Consider the following 20069-nt stretch of genomic DNA (forward strand, 5'->3'; position numbering starts at 1 on the left):
CTAGATGAATACCTGCATGTATACGCGGGTGTTTTGTTTTTTTGCTTAAACATATATTATAAAATTGTTATAAACAAATGGACTTTTAGTAACCGGCCCATTAACCATCAGGTTAATGTCTCATGACCCATTAGGGTTTCTGATACATTAGTTATGTAATGTATATATACACTACTTATGGAAACAATAAGATAAGAGTTTTTCCCTTAATACGTTATCAGCACGAAGCTCAACTTCAAACGATCATATCTCTCAAAATACAAGGAGTTAGAAGGCGATCTACATATTATTTTGAAGCCCTGGAAGAGAAGAATCTAATGGTGAAAACCGCTCCTCAATCCGACACCAGACGCGCCCTCAAGACTCAAAACAATCGGCGCTGTCCCACCTTAGCGGGTGATTCTTTTCAAGCGGTGGTTCCTCCATTGTAGCAGCTGTTCGTCCTCTCTTCTGGCCATCATTCTTAGGAGTTTCCAGTAGATATCTGTGGTCTTTACCTCCCAGATCATAAGCCGGTCAGAAATCCATTTGGCGAAAAGATATGCAAGACAATATGGATATCATTGTGGATAGTAGATCGAGCCACACCATTCTAAAAGACAAGAATTACTTCATAAATTTAGTAATCAAAACCGCAAACATTAGCACTATAGCGGGTAGTTCGAGCCTAATAGAGGGCCATGGCCAAGCTAATGTGCTGTTATCAAATGGCACATATCTAGACATCTCTGATGCCTTATACTCACCCAGTTCTAAGAGAAACCTATTGAGTTTCAAAGACATAAGATTGAATGGTTTCCATATCGAAACTCAGGATGAAGGGAACAAAGAGTTTTTAATTATCACTAAAATGATAAATGGCCATAAACAAGTTTTTGAAACTATACCCGCCATATCTACTGGCATTTACCATGCTAAAGTCAGTATGATTGAGGCTAATGCTGCTATCAAAGCACGGTTTTTAGATTACACTATTTGGCATGATCGCCTGGGTCATCCCGGTGCGAACATGATGCATAAATTAGTCCAGAATTCTAAAGGGCACAGCCTTAAACCAAATGGTATTTTCCCTCAGCACCTCAAGTGCACAGCTTGCTCACAAGGGAAACTGATTACCCGACCTTCACCAGTCAAAGTGTCTAAAGAGACCTTGAACTTTCTGGAAAGAATCCAAGGAGACATATGTGGACCAATTCACCCACCTTGTGGGATATTCAGATATTTCATGGTCCTCATTGACGCATCGACCCGCTGGTCGCATGTCTGTCTGCTCTCTTCTAGGAACCAGGCTTTTGCTAGGTTATTGCCCAAATCATCAGATTACGAGCCCATTTTCCAGACTTCCCATTAAAGACTATACCTCTTGATAATGCTGGTGAATTCACTTCCCAAGCGTTTAATGAATATTGTATGTCCATGGGGGTAAGTGTTGAACATCCCGTTCCACATGTCCATACACAAAATGGATTAGCTGAATCCTTCATTAAACGAATTCAATGGGTTGCTAGACCATTACTCATGAGGTCACAACTCTCGGTCTCAGCTTGGGGACACACAGTCTTACATGCCGCTGAACTAATACGCATACGACTATCTAGTGAGCACAAATATTCACCATCCCAATTGCTAACGGGTCATGAGCCAGACGTCTCCCATATTAAAACATTTGGGTGTTCAGTCTATGTACCCATTGCACCACCACAGAGAACTAAAATGGGACCTCAAAGAAGGATGGGAATATATGTTGGTTTTGATTCTCCCACCATCATAAAATATCTCGAGCCAACTACAGGAGATCTGTTTAAAGCCAGATATGCAGATTGCCGATTTGATGAATCGGTATATCCTAGATTAGGTGGTGAGACAGACAAGCTGGTAAAAGAACTTTCATGGAATCAAACATCCACACAATGGCAAGATCCTCGGACTCTAGAATGTGATTCAGAGGTCCAAAGAATTATACATTTACAAAAGCTAGCTAATCAATTGCCAGATTCCTTTGCTGACCCGAACAAAGTTACCAAATCGTACATACCAGCTTGTAATGCACCAGTACGAATAGATGTCCCCTCAGGGAAAAGTCAAGTTGCTATAGAGTCTGACGCACGTAAGAAACGTGGCAGACCACCAGGTTCCAAAGATAAGAATCCCCGAAAATCAAAGAAAGGTGCAATGATTGAAACCGGGATTCAAGAGAACACGGATACAGCCTCAGCTGATACTTACCCTATCGAACCATCTCAAGAGGTTTGGGACGCCAAAACTCAAGGTTCTAAAGGGATTGATAATAATGAGATCTCAATCAATTATATCATATTCGGTTCTCTATGGAACAGAAAAGATGTCGACATCAATGAAACTTTTGCATACAAGGTAGCACTTGAGATTGCGCACACGCAAGAGGATCTAGAACCCACGTCTATAATTGAGTGCACTCGTAGATCAGATTGGCTGAAATGGAAAGAAGCCATAAACGTGGAGTTAAATAGTTTAAAGAAACGGAATGTGTTTGGTCCGATCTTAAGGACACTATTCGATGTTAAACCAGTGGGAAACAAATGGGTCTTTGTGCGTAAAAGAAACGAACTCGGCGAAGTCGTTAGATACAAGGCACGCCTTGTAGCACAAGGATTCTCACAGAGACCCGGAATCGATTATGAGGAGACTTATTCTCCAGTGGTGGATGCAACTACATTTCGATTCCTCATAAGTCTGGCCATAAGAGAAAACTTAGATTTGCGGTTAATGGATGTTGTAACCGCATATCTTTATGGACCACTGGACAGTGAAATCTATATGAGATTACCAGATGGTATTGAGCTCAAAGATAAGCATGCATCTCGTGATAAACACTGCATTAGGCTGAACAAATCCTTATATGGACTGAAACAAAGCGGACGTATGTGGTATAACCGGTTAAGCGAATATCTCATCAGAGAAGGCTACGAAAACGATCCGATCAGTCCATGCATCTTCATCAGAAAATATCAAAACAAAGGATTTGTAATCATAGCAGTATACGTGGATGACTTGAACATCCTCGGAACATCTGGTGAAATCGCCCAAACAGTTGAATTCTTAAAAGCAGAGTTTGAAATGAAAGACCTAGGCAAAACTAAATTCTGTTTGGGATTACAACTTGAGTACGTCAATGACGGAATCCTTGTGCATCAATTAGCATACACTGAAAAGGTACTCAAGAGATTCAATATGGACTAGGCCCACCCATTGACCAGCCCAATGGTTGTGAGGAGCCTTGGATTGGATAGTGATCCATTCGGTCCAAAGAAGGACGATGAAGAAATCCTCGGTCCTGAAATGCCATACCTCAGTGCCATAGGATCATTAATGTACTTGGCTAGTCACACTAGACCAGACATCTGCTTTGCCGTGAGCCTCTTAGCTCGCTTTAGTTCGTGTCCAACTCAAAGGCACTGGAACGGTATTAAGCACATCCTTAGATACCTTCAAGGTACTAAGGACTTGGGATTATTTTATTCTAACCATAACAAGGATGGTCTAGTTGGTTTTGCTGATGCAGGATATTTGTCAGATCCGCACTGTGCCCGGTCTCAAACCGGTTATGTTTTCACGCATGGAGGAACATCCATATCTTGGAGATCCATGAAGCAGACTATTGCCGCTACCTCATCCAGCCATGCGGAAATCTTGGCCATTCACGAAGCTAGTAGAGAGTGTGTTTGGTTGCGGTCCATGACTCAGCATATCCGATCAGATTGTGGTATGGACGAAGATAAGGAGCCTACGGTGATGTATGAAGACAATGCAGCTTGTATCGCTCAACTCAAGGACGGCTACATCAAAGGTGACCGGACGAAGCATATTCTGCCCAAATTCTTCTTCACTCATGAGCTACAGAAGGATGGTCAGGTCAAGGTTCAGCAAGTCCGATCAAGCGAAAATTCAGCCGATCTATTCACTAAATCATTACCGACTTCTACACTCTGGAAGCTCATTCATCAGATAGGAATGCGTAGACTTAGAGATCTACAGTGATGCCTAAACCAGGGGGAGTAATGCGTGTTGTACTCTTTTTCCTTCACCATGGTTTTTCCCACTGGGTTTTCCTGGTAAGGTTTTAATGAGGCAACGTTCCCCAGCGCATTATAGAGATCCCGGTTTTGTGACAGGCACGGTTACCTTGTCCAAGGGGGAGTGTTATAAACAAATGGACTTCTAGTAACCGGCCCATTAACCATCAGGTTAATGTCTCATGGCCCATTAGGGTTTCTGATACATTAGTTATGTAATGTATATATACACTGCTTATGGAAACAATAAGATAAGAGTTTTTCCCTTAATAAAAATTACATTTTTCTACAAAATTAACCTATTTTTTATTTTTGATAATATAAATATCATCCAAATTTGTAAAAATATACTCATTAAATATGATTTTTATTTTAATATAATTTATTAATAGATATTTTTCTATAAATTTATATATTCTAATTTTTTGTATTTGGTAATCTGAATATCATATGAACTCGTAAAATGTAGTCATTATTTTTTGTAGATGTAATACTTGTTATTTTTGCACCCAACCAAATACTTTTTCATTATTATTCTCAACCTGTTTTTTTTTGTTAGTTAATTTTTAATAATAAAAATATGTATTTTGTAAGACAAATTTATATCTTCACCAAATCGTATTTGTAATGTATTTTTTCATCATTCAGAGATATATTTCTGCATATATTTTTTGTTAAAGATTAAAGCAGAGAGAGTGAGAGTGGAAAAAATACGATATGTAGTTAAGCAACCTGATATGCTATATCCCAAACTGACCTTATTAATGGTTCTTCAACTTATGTCTAATCACTACAAATAGGAAGAGCGAGGAAGATGGTTTTTGTTGAGAGACTTGGTGGCTTGGAAGTAAAGAGCAAGTATTGAAATTAAATGAAATTAAACCCTACAAACTCGTCCTGTTCAAGGTTTATTTGAAGAATTAAGTCCTTTAAAAAAAATTCTGCATTACCTTCCATTGCAAACATGCCTTGGATATCATAGATGAAGATCAGAAGCCTAAAAAAACATATGAGATACAAGCCAATCAGGCAACCAAATGATAAGGACATCAACTTTTTGCCCATATCTATGACACTTTTGTCTCAAACTCCACCCTCAAACTTCCCTTCTTGACGAAAACTTATAGCTACCATCCCATATTTAATATTATAACTGAAACTTCAAATCATACATCGAATAATAAAGTAAGAGACTTTCAACTAAAATTCAAAATAAATTTCATTAGAACTTAGAATTTCAAGAGCTGACCTTGAAGATTTGTCATTGATTTGCTTAAACAATACAGCTCATTTCCTTGTCTTCTTTTACTAATCAATCAAGATTAAAGAAAATAAAAAAATCAATGAACATAACTTGAACCTAATCGTTTGAAATTAGCTTAATTTTTTTGAGATGAGCTTTTTCTTAACAATCAGTGGAAAATTCCCAACGGGAACAGTTATAAGAGCTTACTCTTTACTTCGAATCCTCCCTTCAAAACCATCTTATCCTCTACTTTCTGTCTCGTCTCACCAAGTGTCTTCTCCATGTTGTCGTACTTCTTCTTTGTGCTCAAACAGTGTTGTGTTCTTCCTTGTTTTTGTTGATTTCTGCCCGAGACTTCAAATCTCAACCCTTTGTCCCGGTGGTAGTGTTGTCATCGGTGGGTATGTATTTATATAAAGAAAATGGATCAATATCTATGTAAACAAAACCAGAATGAATTCAATACAAGAGCTATAATGCAGCTCTCAAAAACTCATAAATCAAAGAGGAGACGTAGAATAAAAAATCTTACCTATTGACTTGTGGAATTTTGAGTCGATATTAGAAAGCATTGGAGATTGTTTGAAATTCCATCTTTCCAACTTCCAAAATGAAAATTAATTTGCAGTTCATTATGAACCATAAATTAATATGCACTTCTTTTTCGGTTTTTGTGTTCAATTAAAAAAGAAATTAGTATAATTTAATTATTTAATTCTCTCATAATTGTTTTTTAATCTGATGTGTCAAAAAAATGGATGCTGATGTGTCAACCTTGTGAGACTCAACTGAGTCTTTATATAATAGACTAGATGACTACCCACGCAAATGCATGGTTTTTTTTTTAATTATTATTTATTTAATGCATAAAACCTAAATTAAATTTAGATTTTTGGTTATTTTTGGATATTCATGTAGGAAAAATTAGTTTTTTATTTATTTCTTAAGGTGTTCTTGTTTTGGTTAGCTTTTTTATTGGCTTTTTTTTGGATAAATTTTTTTTTTGTTAGTTTTTTACATATTTTCTTAAGGTGTTCTTATTTTTGTTGGCTTTTATATTGGTTTTTTTTTTTCAAAAAGCTTAATTAACTTTCCTTTACTAAAAACCGTTAATTTCTTCTTTTAAGACTATATCATCTTTTTTTTGGAATATCATAAACAAATTTGATATGAGAATCCATCAAATCTAGATATGTAATCTATATTTTCTTTTACTGGTATCAAAAGTAGTAAGATTATTCTCATGATTATTCAAACACAAAAAAAATTGCGGCATCAAATAGTTCTTTAAATCAGAGTAGCTTACATGATCATTATACCACCCATCTTATGGTAGAGACTTCTTTTTCTGTTATGTGAATAAAATTCAACCTAGAACAAACCATTAGCGAATTTTTACTTTTTTGTAAAGCTTACTCAAGTTTACTAAATTCAGTGCGTGTTAATTATCTTTAACTTACCTAAACAAATGTTTCATTTTTTTCCTTGCTTGTTTCCAAGCTCTTTACTTTGATTTCCATGCATGTATCGCATTCAATGATTTGTTATAGTGTTTTATTTAAACCATGTTAAGAAGATCATTGCATCATCAACATGGAAATATAACGCTAAGTCGCTAACCATTTGCCAATATAATTGATCCTCTTCCCTCCATTAAGCGAACCCCTATAAATTCCCTAATAACCAAAATATGAAAAGTCATAATAATTTTTTTTTCTTTTTTTATGATCATAAAGTCAAAAGATGTTTAGTAACAAAACTTAAATTAGTAGCAAATTTCTCTTTTGAGAACCCAAATAAGCAAGATAAAAAAAGTTTATCAGTAATTCTCAGAGTAATTAATCATCTTTCATAAGTTCATAGTCACCATAATTGAGAAATGTATGTAGCAAATTAACATTCAAACAGTAAAGTAAAAAAAAATAGGAGAGTTCTTTATCACAACAAGCTTGGAAGTCGTCTTGCTATTTACTATTTATAGAATTCTTGAACAAAATTCTTCTTCTCCTTTAAACGAACACAATTGAGTGTTATCGTTAATGTCTCTGACCGTAACCAAGAAATAAATCTAAAACTGTGGATCTATGGACAACGTTTATTGTTGTAGGCTCTTACATAGAAACCTGCATAAGATACAATTTAAAACTGTAGATTGGAGATTTATCAGAAAATTTTGAGTTATCTTAACTTTTTTCTTTTTTTTTTCTCTTTCATATATGCGTTGAAACATGTAGAAAAAAAATCTTCATATTAACAATGTTTGAAGCGTCATCATTAAGAATAGGAGACATCAAAAGCTGGAATTAAAAAGCCATCATAATAAATAATCAAGTTATAGGAAAAATGATTATGAAAATAATTAGTTTTAATTTAGTTTTTTTAATAACAAATAAATGAGTTGATGTGTCATAAAAATAAGTGCTGATGTGTCAAGTTTGTGAGACTGAATCTTTATATAATAGATTCGCTGTAAATGGGGGCAAATCAATATATTCAAACAATAATTATACGTTGTTTTCCTTTTTAAAATAAAGAAAGTAATGGTTTTATTTCATTATAAGATAATTATATGGTGCTTGTAAGTATTTCATCATTTTTTTTTATGTCTTTTATTTAGTGAGAAGACTAGTTATATTGACGATTACAAAAAAAGGAATTTACTACTTATTTCTCGTTGCTTGTCATGAACAACATTAAAACTAACAATATAAAATAGTTATCATATCATGATATCAATGTCGTCAATGATTTGCGTAATATGTTTCTTTAAAAAAGTTAGGAAAATTAAACTTTTTTTGTAAGGAAAATGTTTGTTTGACGAAAAAAAAATAGGAAAGAAATTTTAAGTGTATATTTATAATAGTACTTATAGTGTGGCAATAAATGGACAAAAAAGAGAGAAGGTAGAGAGAGAGATAGGCCTCTGAGTCACTGACTTTTGAGTTATTCACATCTTGCATCTGCTTGACTTAATATATAATAACATTTTTGCTTTTTACCTTCCTTATTTAATTCAGTTCTTCTCCTTCACAAATCACAATTCTCCTCTTCTTCTCTTCTTCCACTTTCAAGTTTTCTCAGCAGCCACACACAAATTAAGCAAACTCCTTCATCATAAAGAAGATTCAATGGCTGATCCCATCATGCTAAGCTCTCCATTGTTGAATGATCAAGAAGATGGAGAAGATGAAAGAGGAAGGACAAGCTCATCTTGTATTCAAAAAGTGATCGACGTGCAAGAATCCAAGGCTCAAATCATTTACTCTCTTCCAATGATATTCACAAATCTTTTCTTCTATTGTATTCCTTTAACCTCTGTGATGTTTGCTTCCCACCTCGGCCAACTCGAGCTTGCCGGTGCAACCCTCGCCAATTCTTGGGCCACCGTCACCGGTTTTTCCTTCATGGTACCATTCCTCTCCTATGCCTCAAAGCTTTATATTCAACTTTTCTATTGATTCCCAGCTGCATAAAATAACTTTATACCCATTTTTTTTTTATGTCTTAATGATTTTCTCAAATTCGGATTCTAAGTTTATATCCATGTCTCTAGAATTGGTTGTTCGAGTTTACATTTTTTTTCTTGATAATTGCGTATAGATCTTGACCAAAGTACATACTAATAATGAGGGATGTAATAAATCAGTTTTCTTGCCATTTAAGGCGTCTATCTTGAACCTATGGACACGTTTTGTTTGAATTTTCTTTATAACATATTTTCAAGAATATTTGTCTGATTAATGGTGATTAATAGACATATATTTTTTATATACTTAATGATATATAGTAACGTCCTTTAATTTTTATCAGACAGGGTTAAGTGGAGCACTTGAGACATTGTGTGGACAAGGGTTTGGTGCAAAAAGCTACAGAATGTTAGGGATCCATCTACAATCATCTTGCATCGTCTCATTAGTCTTCACCATCCTCATCTCCATTTTCTGGTTCTTCACAGAATCAGTTTTCAGACTTCTCAGGCAAGATCCTAACATCTCAAAACAAGCTGCACTCTACATGAAGTACCAAGCTCCCGGTTTACTCGCTTATGGTTTCTTACAAAACATTGTAAGATTTTGCCAAACACAATCCATCGTAACTCCACTAGTCATCTTCTCTTTTGTTCCCTTGGTGATTAACATCGCTATCGCATATGTTCTGGTTTATTTGGCTGGACTTGGATTCATTGGTGCACCAATAGCTACATCTATTTCATTGTGGATAGCTTTCCTTTCTCTTGGAACTTATGTGATGTTTTCAGACAAGTTTAAGGAAACATGGACCGGATTTTCGTTAGAATCATTTCGTTATGTAGTATTAAACTTGACATTAAGCCTCCCTTCTGCAGCTATGGTATGGTAAGTCAAGAACAAAAACCATTAATTATCATCTACTTAAAATCATATGCTTGTTGATGCTTAAGAGACTATGTTGTTTCAACAGTTTAGAATATTGGGCGTTCGAGATTCTTGTGTTCTTGGGAGGACTGATGCCAAATCCAGAAATTGCCACCTCTTTGGTAGCTATATGGTAAGCTTTATATCACTATGTAGTTAATTATTAATGTTCTATTTCATATCAACAAAAATAGCTCATTGTTGTGTGAAAAATGTTAAATAAACTCAGTGTCAATACGGAATCAATTAGCTACATGTTAACATACGGCCTTAGCGCAGCTGCAAGGTCAGTCATCTCATCTCATGAATCGTTTAAAAACTCTGTAAATTATAAAATGTAAATTGAAAATGTAAGTAACAAATGTTGCAGTACTCGAGTGTCGAACGAACTTGGAGCAGGAAATGTAAAAGGCGCAAAGGAAGCGACTTCTGTAACCGTTAAGCTGTCTTTAGTACTTGCTCTAGGCGTAGTGGTTGCTCTACTTATAGGTCATGATGGTTGGGTTGGGTTATTTAGCAATAGTCATGTGATCAAAGAAGAGTTTGCAACACTGAGATTCTTTCTTGCTGCCTCTATAACACTTGATTCGATCCAAGGTGTTCTATCAGGTAACAAAAGATTCAAGAACTCTTCTTCTTTCTTGAATCATAACAAAATATTCAAGAACTCTTCTTCTTTCTTGAATCATTAAACAACGAAAGAAAAAAAATCAAATTGTTTATATTTTGATTTAAAGGAGTGGCCAGAGGTTGTGGATGGCAGCGAATGGTCACGGTTATAAATCTAGGAACATTCTACTTCATTGGAATGCCTATTGCGGCCTTTTGTGGTTTCAAGTTGAAGTTGTATGCCAAGGTAAAATGCATGACTCTTTTAAGAGATTGGTTTATGTTTTTTTTTTTTGTTATTTTGTTATGTTAATGTTTGATTCATTGTTTTGGTGAAAACAGGGTTTGTGGATTGGTTTGATATGTGGGATATTTTGCCAATGCTCATCTCTCTTGCTTATGACAATTTTCCGGAAGTGGACAAAGCTGAATGCCTCGGTCTGAAACTAGTTAGTTCTATTTTGTACGTAGCTGTTATTGTGGACGAGATTAATATTCTTTTTTAATTTTCTCGCTGTTCTTGGAATGTAAGAGCTCAATTTTCACTCTAAGCTTTGAAAGCAACTTCTTATTGGTTTCTTTTCAAACAAGATAAACAATTATATATCGCATGCTTCAGAGATAAGAGATCATGATTGAAGATAAGAAGAAACAAAAGGAATAATTGAATCATCATCATATGTTTGTATCAGAAGAAGAGGATAAAGAACACTTGAACAAATACATGTGATGAAGAAAAAAAAAAAGCAGACCAAAGAACACAAACATTTGAATAAAATCATATGTAAACCCATAACCAAAGCCAACAATGATAACCTATCAAGACAAATCTTTGTAAAATAAAATCACCTATTTTTCGACATATATGCATATCACTGACTTCACACAATTTCAAAAGCAAACTCATAATTGGAACTATTTGCTGTTTTTGAAGAAGTTAAAATCCCACTTGCGTATTAACCCGTCTAAGACTTTCCCCGGTGCACTACTACTACTGCTACTACTACGTTCAACTGTCACTGTGGCCTTTGTAACTGATGACATGTCACTGGTCTCGCTTGCCTTCTGGCTCGAATAGCCAGGCACAGAATCCTTTACTGGTCTTGCTAGAGAAGCCGGGGTCTCACTTGGACCATTGGACTCGGAAGACGATGGTACTAGATCCCTGCTAAGTGTTGCTGGACTGGAAGCAGAATCAGTCTCTGATTGATTTGCTTTAGTTGAAGATGATTCTTCCCTGGAAAGAAGGGACTGTTGTACAGTTCGAAAAGCATTGCTTCCGTGAACTCTCTTCTCGGAAGGTTCTTTTTCCTGAAGACTTTGCACTTCCAGGTCCTTCAATGATTCCATCACCGCTTTCATAAGCATCTGAATCAGCAATAAAGATTATGAGAATGTCAATACAGCATGAGACATATTAGGAGGTTTAAATTAAAGTAGAATAACCACTGTTTGATCTCACCCTTTCTTCTTCCTCTGCATTAGATGGGATGTCCTCCAAGTGATACTCCACATATTGATCATCATCTAAAGCCAGCCCAAGGTGATGAGGGTATTGATTGCCGTTTGACAAATCAAAGCTTATCATATCAGTAGATGATGAACTGTCACGGCCATCATGATTCTCTTTCTCCTGAAACAGAATCATTATGCCAAGTCAAGAGATTCCCACGTCGTCTCTATGATTTCTTTTCTTTTCTATTAACAAGAATATACGATGGTCACCATGACGCATCTGTCTGTACTGTTGTTGATCTAATGACCAATATATGTTCAAACATGGTGACTACTGACTAGTAACCATAAACACATCACAAGAAGAGCAAATACGGAAGAGAAGAGAAACTGATCTTGTACCTTAGTCTCTGATGGAGAACCGTTAGATGTGACATTCGAAGGAACCTGAAGAAAGTATAAAAACAATTAAAAAAATACAATAGAGAAAGCTTAAAACTACAAGGCATAAACTTCAATTTTACTTTTGTCGCTTGTGTAAGAGAAACTACATTACTCCACTATATTTCATAAGCTTTGAACTCTTTCTGTAAGGTTCTATAATCAGAGAGATATGGTGTTCTAAATTATTAACTAAAGGGCTATGAAAATTGTAATATTGGAACGCTAGGGAGAGCAACTGATTGCTTATTCGTAACCATTTCTAGATTGTATGAGAATAATGGAAAACCGAACATCCAAAACCAGATTAGCAACTAAAAAGACCAAGATTAGTCAAGAGTTACTGACATCGGTGCGACTCATGGGTCTTTTCATGCGCACTTCATTAATTGCGTCAGAGATGCTACCCGCGGCTAAACCTGAAATATTGACAAAAGATGTCACCTTTGAGCTCAAATATCAGAAACTTTAGAGGAAAACAAATATGACTCACCTTTCTGTACTGAGGATTGTGGAATAGTTGTGTCATGCATAGTGCCCCAACTGCCCTGTACATAAAATAGACAACACTATTGACGTTTCTTGATGCAGGAAAAACAACACAACCAAACAGTCATATGTGCCATGGTCGCATTACCTTTGCTAAGTACTCATCCAACGGGTCATAAAATCTCGGCCCTACCACCTCAGGAGGTTGAAGGACGTTATGGAAAAAGATATTTATCGAATCAAAGTAGAATTGTGGCCGTGGAGAGTTGTGATCTCCCTCAAATTTGATGATATTTTTGTCACCCTACCATAATCGTAAGCAAGATGTTTATACCAAATCAGATAGAATCTAGCGGAAGAGAACATATAAGATCTAAATTGGAAACTTACTATGTAGGCTTCATATATACGATCTGAGTGATGAGGGCGAATAAAGTCATCATCTAAGGCATGTCCAAATAAAACCGGAACAAAAGAAGACTTTGCCACCTGCAGCGTGAAAGATAAATAGTTAAGCAATGACAAGCAATGGTGTTGTCGTATATATCAGAGCATGTTATGCAATCAAGTAGATAAAAGTGACAAATAAGTAGAGAATACGACCTTAATGGTGTTCAGATCCGTTATATCAAACTTTGCTTTTTTCTGAATAGATCTCCGCATAAACTGTATTGCAAATTTGACCTGAATATTCAGTAGAAGAGATTAAAATCATAAAATAAAAGCAATGTGTAGCAGACAGCACAAATCCCACCAGAAACATTATATAATTACTTACAGTAAACTTTGGTAGACGGAACTTATATGTATCTACAAGTTCCATCATCAGATCAACCAAATCAGAGAAGGGGCTGTCTAGAATCATTCCTGCAATTGAAGGATCCTCGGCTCCATACATCAGACTGTAACGGAAAGGATGATTCAGCACAATGATATCACAGTTTAGCAGGAAGAACAAGTGATTGCAATAATAAATTGTTTGTTTTATAACTTCATCTAATCTCTTATCGTGATTCCCGTCACGTGTGACATGTGATAGGTATGGCTAATAACCCGGCAAGTATCACAGCCCACTAAAACTACTGAAAGTTTCACAGTATAAATAAATTACCGGTACGATAGCTTTCATAGATACTGTCCCAAACCATTAACCGAAACTTTATGCAAGATGGAAAAATGAATATGCTCTTAGTACGTTGATAGACTGGAACCAACCTAGTAACAGCACCCATTGAACGCCCCCATAACCCAATCAGGGATATATTTGCATCCTGCCGCAAAAACTCAACCACAGCCTTCAGATCATCTTTCTGCAAGTACTCACATTCACAGCAGGTTCAACACTTGTCAGACGAATGATCACTCGTATCGCAGAGTAAAGCGAGACTTTATGGGAGAAGATAAAGACACAGAGAAACTGGCCGCGGACTAAAACACGCAATCCTACATGAAAATATTCCCTGATCTGTCTAAACATGAACTAGAGATTCTATAGCCACCAAATCACATGGAATGTCTCTGTAGACGATAGCAAAATCATATTGGTTTACATGGGTATAAAATGGAAAATAATGGTGCAAATTTGGACAGAGATGTTTACTTCAAAGTAATAATATATTTTGAAGAGTAGAAGAGACAAAAAAAAAAAGAACGATTAAAGGAGCACGTACTTCGTTCCAGCCTAGGGTGACATGTTCCCCGCCTGAGAGACCAGATCCCGAAAAGTCAAGCGTGAAAACTGTGATGTTTGAAGGCAGCAACATAATTGCGGCTTCACTGCCATCTGCTCTACATCCACTGAATGATAGCATTGCAGGACAACATTAAACATTGCAGAACCATATTCCTTATAGTTGATTCCAATACACTAGCTGAAATAAGATCTTTATCAAACGTTCCCGTACCTGTTTCCATGGCAATATATTACACAGGGCAAAGGCTTTCCTTCAGGGCGTTCAACTGGCATATAATGACTACACTGGAGAACATCTCCCCTACTGTTTGTAACCTGCCAAAGACACATCCGAATAACAATCAAGCCAGGAAAATAAAAACAAATAGCTAATGAAAACACTAATTCACTTACTATTTAGGAGTTCACAAACAATTCTTTTTCAGTTTTCTTTTACTTCCATATGCTTATTATTACAATGAGGTATACACACATCTTATTTCAAAAAAATAGTTTTGACTTTATAAGAACAAACAACGGTGGGACCTCCATTGTTGCAAATCCCATTTATTACTAGAAACAAAATAAAGTTTGAATTTTTAATAAGCTTAGAAAGCTTTACCTCTAAATCCTTTCTCTGATACCATCTACCTTTCATCATGAAATCTTTTTCCAAGAGATCATGTTCCGGGTCGTACTCAGCTCTGCATCACACAAGTCAAAAAATTGTTAGCTTATAATCTTCTTAGGTAACATTTATAGTTTAACTTCAACCAAGAAACGTCTCAAAAATCATGTCAAAATAAACTATTCTTGAATTTCCCCTAGAAATTATAAGAAGATTCAGAATCAGGACCCAGTAGAATCTGAATAGTAACTCTCAGTACGACTCAAGAGAGATCACGTGTGTGCCAACAAAAAAAATAAAGAAGAAGAATTTTGTTCAGAAGAAGGTCAAGCAAGCAAGTACAGAAAATACAAGTGCATGTAATTGTAAATTAGGAAGAAGACAAATTGAAAGTGGATTCGAAGCGGTCCACATAATTTTGCTGGCATACATCTAATCAAGTCAGGAAATCTAAAATTCAGTGAAATCCCAATTCTCAAACCGATTGAATCTAATACTTAAGACGAGAATTCGACAACCTCATAATCGAAAATCAAATCCCATTTGTCGATATGGTAAAGCGAAAAAAGATAGAGAAGCTTTACCTTGGAGGTCGAATGATGAAGTTAACAAGCTGCTCCATTCAAGAATTCAAAGCAATTACCACTGTTTTCTCATATACTCGCTTCTTGTGTTCTCTCGATTGGTCAAGCCGAGAAGAAACCCGAAACGGAAATTAATTAAAACCCTAATTAAAAGAAGGAAGAGAAGATGGAGTAGTTTTCAGAGAAGAATCAGTGAGATCGAAAGGGACGAAGAAGAATAATGAAAGAGAGAAACGAAGGGAAAGAAAAGAAAGAAGCTTTAGAACGAATTTTTTGGTTGTTATTGTTGAGCCTGGACTATACTGTTGTTTGTTTGTTTTTTTTTCCCTTCTTTTTCTTCAATTTCTGTTAATACATACGTTTAAAAATTTAAAACTCCTAAATAACCAGCAGCATTTTAAAATTATTCATTTTATTTATCTTTAAGGTGGGCATTGCGGTTATTTGGTTCGGTTTGAATTATTTGGATTTAAGTTTTTTAAGTTTTAGAAATAGATCTTTGAGATTATCAGTCTTATGTCAGTTTGGTTTTAATAATTTGGTTCGAGTTTGGTTTCGATTCCGTTTGGTTTTGGACAAAACTATTATAAAAAATCAAATTATCCATTAATTTTAAATAATATTTTGATTTTAAGATATTCTAATATATATTTAACTAAACATAATTAATTTTTTTTTTTTTTGAATTTTTCTTACTTCGATAAATTTTATTTCGTTTATACAATTTGAATTCACTTCATTTCGGAATCCTATACGGTATAGACATTTTTTACACTTAGTTAGTTTTTCATGTCTCATTTTCTTGAATTCACTTCATTTCGGAATCTTATACGGTAGACATTTTCGACACTTAGTTTTTCATAGGGGTGGGCATTTTGGTTTATTTTTGGGTTCGATTCGGTTTAGTTAATTCGGGTTTAATAAAATTCTAACCACTCAAACTGAAATAAGTTTGGTTCGATTTGAATTCGGTTTGGTTTAATTCAGTTTGATTTTAGTTCGGTTTAGTTTTAATTTAGTTTTAAAAAAATCAGTTTGAAGAAATAAATGGTGTGTTGGTTTAGGTGAAATTTCACAATTCACCATATTTCAAAAAATTAATATTATGAACTAACTAAAATGTTAAATGAAATAAGTAAATTAATTTTTTGGTTTGGTTCGGTTTAAAACCAAACCAAACCAAACCGTTTGGGTTGTGAAAAACTTCAACCAAATAGGTTATATATTAAAAATAGATCGATTCAGTTCGGTTTAAATTCGATTGGTTCAATTGGTTCAGTTCGGTTTTTTCCCACCCTAAGTTTTTCATATCTCATTTTCTAGGTCGAAGAACTCACAAAATCGTTCCACTTCTAAGTTCTAGCTAGAGTTCTAGTATTCTGTTAAATTCATCGCCGCAAGTATAAATGTAAAAATGCTGTAACATAATATTCATCAAAAAAATTTTGTTGATCATACATATTATTTTCCTTGAAATAACAGCCTTCTTTTTTTTTAAATTACAAATTATCAGCCTTCACATAAATCATCATGTAATGTAACACAACAACGTACGTATGACAAAAACAATCAAATTTCAACTAAATGTGTAGAGATTAGGTTACAATAACCCATTCTCTAAACCAATTTAGAAGAGCACGGTGTTAGGGATTATAAGATAAGCTTAACTTGAAACATTTTCAATTGCAATAAAGTTTCATGTTACATCATAAAACCAACAAAAACAAAAGTTGATAAATATTGCAGGATCGCTTCCACGATCTGCTTAAACTAATTTAAAGTTTTACCATAAAATAATCTATAAAAAACATAAAATTCGTGACACATGGTAACAAAAATAGTTACGAATTCACAGGTCGAATCCGATATTTATCACAGAAATCGGAGCTAGAGCAAAACAAATAAAAAAGAAAGACAATTATGACCATCCCAGCACCAATGCAAAATATGGAGCCTACGATTATTCCGATGAGACGAAGCTCCATACTGATTCCTCACCACACACCAAAAATTTGTTCTTTCTAACTCCTTATTTTTTTCTAATGTCGGGTGCAAATGTATATTTATAATATATATGTATCGTCAACATAAAAGTTAAAATTTACATTTCTGTAAATATATAAATCGGTGAAACTTGTAAACTTTACACATTTTGACATTAAAGAACATTAAAAAAGACAAAATTGGAAATTTTACATTTAGTCATTAATGACCACAATAACTAGGAAAAATGGAAACTTTACATTTAATCATTAAGGAGCACAATCAAATGATCAAGGCACGTGGTGATTAAAGAGCACATTTAGTCATTAATGATCAACGCATGTAGTGATTTAAGCCCACTGCAATGATTTACTAGTAACATTGTAGAGAAATCTCGATCCCTCTCAGCTCATACACCGATTCCACCTAACAACACGAGATCGGAGATTTCTGATTGCAAGATACACGAACAGAACAATTTGCAGAAAGTAAATGAGACGAGAGATTTATCCAGTTCGGGAGCAAACCGCTTCCCTACGTCTGGCCGAGGACTCCTCGGAATTCACTAGAACACTTCTTTACAATCGTCGTCTCTCACCGGAAAACTAAGAGATGTAGCTTTCACTCACCGGAATTACACTCTCTCTCTAGTTCTCCCCTTTCTCTCTCCTCACAATACAAAAGATTCTCACACCCGAATACAATTGTTTGTTACAACTTATTTCCAGTCTCTAACCGACTCTTATCCACATCGGAATACAAAACTGAAAAACACAGAGACGCCTGCGCGTGATCTTCACGCTCCAACGGTCTGATCTTCATCGAGCTGGAAATAGAGGTTTTTGAGTAGAACGACGACGTGTAATACAGAACCAACTTAAACCCGAGAGTCAATAACCTGATCTCTGAGCCGGTTCAAATCTAAGCCCCTAAACCGGAAGCTTCTGTTCCATTTAGTGTGTTATATCAACCAACATTCAACAAACATTTTGTTTCAAAACATTCTAAAATTTTGATATTTTCATTAGGTATTTTACTGAGCTGAAAGAAGAAAAAAAAAGTCCCCATTTCACGAGGACTTAACACAATTGGGGGAAATCAACATAAAGGACCAATCACTGATTTGGTAAGATTTCTTACATAATTCAACACTTTAGCCTCTGATTCACCACCAAAACCTCACTCGTCTCGAAGAGTCTTATATATGCATACATTGCAATTTGGGCCAACTGTTTGTAGTAAAAGAAGGACCAGTATGGAAAATGATAGAAGTTCTTTAACAACTTAGCAACCTTCGAAACTTACAACTAATTAAAATCAGTCCAATGCTGGGAAAAAACAATACCTCAACAGTAAGACAAAACGATTATTTGTTGTTCTTTTAGATGTTTTGCAGCTTACATCAATAAATATCTCTAGGCAAATCAACATTTACAGCTTGTTACACAATATGACGAAGTATCTCAATATAAACACAGAAAATAAAGATTGTGCTTGTATAATTTAGTTTTAAATCCCTTAAATAACTTAGGGGAACAATAAGAATTGCTATGATTTTCTAATGGCATAGGATGTATAGAAAATCATATTGAAGCTTCATTTGAATTTAAACTTGTCAATTAATATATAAGGATATTTTCATTAATATTTACTAATGAAAAACTATTTAACGTTAAAAATACCTTTGAAATCTTATTATATTATATGACGCAAACAATACAAAGCATGTTGTAATTTGGTGTATCACCATGAGAATTGCTTCTCGAATTTATTAAGAGGTGCGTTGTATAGGAAGAGACCGTCACGATAAATTCTCCAGAGACATAGTCCATCGAGTTTGCATCTTCCTCTGTCTCTATTGACATCAAAGATGAGGAAACTACCCTTTTTGCCTCCTGATGAGATATCACAACTCCATTGAACTTGTTGTGTTGTGTCAAACTGAAATGGAAAACCTTCACCACGATTTAATACCGACGTAAAAGTATCTCTTTTGGGCGGCGAGGTGCAGTGTATTGTGACCGGAGAAGAGCCTGGTTCAAGGAAGTTGATCAACTTCACGGTGAATATTGAAGCTTCATCAGCCGACGATGAAGAGATCAAAGCTAAGGCTAAGTAGACGAGGAAGAGGCTGTAGCCTATTGCTTTGGTTGTTATCATCTTACGTTAAACACATTTACCAATATTTTTATGAGTCAATTTATATAAGAAACTGATTTGATATATTGTTTTTAATAATTATGGTAAGAATGATCATAAAATCAAAAAAGACTTTAAAAAAAAAACACATGCCAGTTTTGGTAGAAATCAATATATTACTCACTCCAAAAATGGTGTATATTTTGTAATTCTCCACAAGAAGATCACCGATAATTGAAAGACTCATTAAAAAAAATGAGAATCTTGCATCGAAAGACATTTTATGAGAACAGTGAATCTTGCTTCAATAGACCTTTTATGAGAATCTGAGAACATTGTTGTATTTTCGTCATTTCTCTAGAGTCTCTCCATTTGTC

At 35.0% G+C, this 20069-nt stretch overlaps 3 protein-coding genes across 3 annotated transcripts; 1 reads left to right on the top strand and 2 right to left on the bottom strand.

The window, feature by feature from the left end:
- Positions 1-8338: 8338 nt before the first annotated feature.
- LOC18025151 (protein DETOXIFICATION 19) lies at positions 8339-10874 on the top strand. Its single transcript, XM_006405955.2, has 7 exons — positions 8339-8705; positions 9109-9653; positions 9739-9825; positions 9922-9978; positions 10063-10301; positions 10430-10548; positions 10644-10874. The coding sequence occupies exons 1-7, from the start codon at positions 8427-8429 to the stop codon at positions 10743-10745; spliced, it is 1428 nt and encodes a 475-aa protein (XP_006406018.1). The 5' UTR covers positions 8339-8426; the 3' UTR covers positions 10746-10874.
- Positions 10875-11058: 184 nt separating this feature from the next.
- Positions 11059-15608, bottom strand: LOC18025152. Its single transcript, XM_006405956.2, has 14 exons — positions 15571-15608; positions 14981-15062; positions 14591-14694; positions 14357-14483; positions 13902-13996; positions 13465-13588; positions 13290-13370; positions 13077-13175; positions 12835-12990; positions 12691-12745; positions 12546-12616; positions 12159-12203; positions 11764-11934; positions 11059-11669 (listed from the first exon to the last, which is right to left on the bottom strand). The coding sequence occupies exons 1-14, from the start codon at positions 15606-15608 to the stop codon at positions 11217-11219; spliced, it is 1701 nt and encodes a 566-aa protein (XP_006406019.1). The 3' UTR covers positions 11059-11216.
- A 3633-nt stretch (positions 15609-19241) lies between these two features.
- On the bottom strand, positions 19242-19713 carry LOC18025300. Its single transcript, XM_006405957.2, has one exon. It carries the CDS (start codon positions 19711-19713, stop codon positions 19297-19299), a length of 417 nt encoding a protein of 138 aa, XP_006406020.1. The 3' UTR covers positions 19242-19296.
- Between the last annotated feature and the right edge of the window lie 356 nt (positions 19714-20069).

The sequence above is a fragment of the Eutrema salsugineum genome, unplaced genomic scaffold (assembly GCF_000478725.1).
Source record: "Eutrema salsugineum unplaced genomic scaffold, Eutsalg1_0 scaffold_13, whole genome shotgun sequence".
NCBI lineage: Eukaryota > Viridiplantae > Streptophyta > Magnoliopsida > Brassicales > Brassicaceae > Eutrema > Eutrema salsugineum.

Coding starts and splice junctions, on each gene's coding strand:
- LOC18025151 (XM_006405955.2), top strand. CDS start 8,427: ATGGCTGATCCCATCATGCTAAGCTCTCCATTGTTGAATGATCAAGAA. Junction 9,654..9,738: donor CCTTCTGCAGCTATGGTATG/GTAAGTCAAGAA, acceptor TTGTTTCAACAG/TTTAGAATATTGGGCGTTCG. Junction 9,826..9,921: donor ACCTCTTTGGTAGCTATATG/GTAAGCTTTATA, acceptor AAATAAACTCAG/TGTCAATACGGAATCAATTA.
- LOC18025152 (XM_006405956.2), bottom strand. CDS start 15,608: ATGGAGCAGCTTGTTAACTTCATCATTCGACCTCCAAG. Junction 12,746..12,834: donor TGGATGAGTACTTAGCAAAG/GTAATGCGACCA, acceptor TTTTATGTACAG/GGCAGTTGGGGCACTATGCA. Junction 12,617..12,690: donor ACAATCCTCAGTACAGAAAG/GTGAGTCATATT, acceptor TCAATATTTCAG/GTTTAGCCGCGGGTAGCATC.
- LOC18025300 (XM_006405957.2), bottom strand. CDS start 19,713: ATGATAACAACCAAAGCAATAGGCTACAGCCTCTTCCTCGTCTACTTA.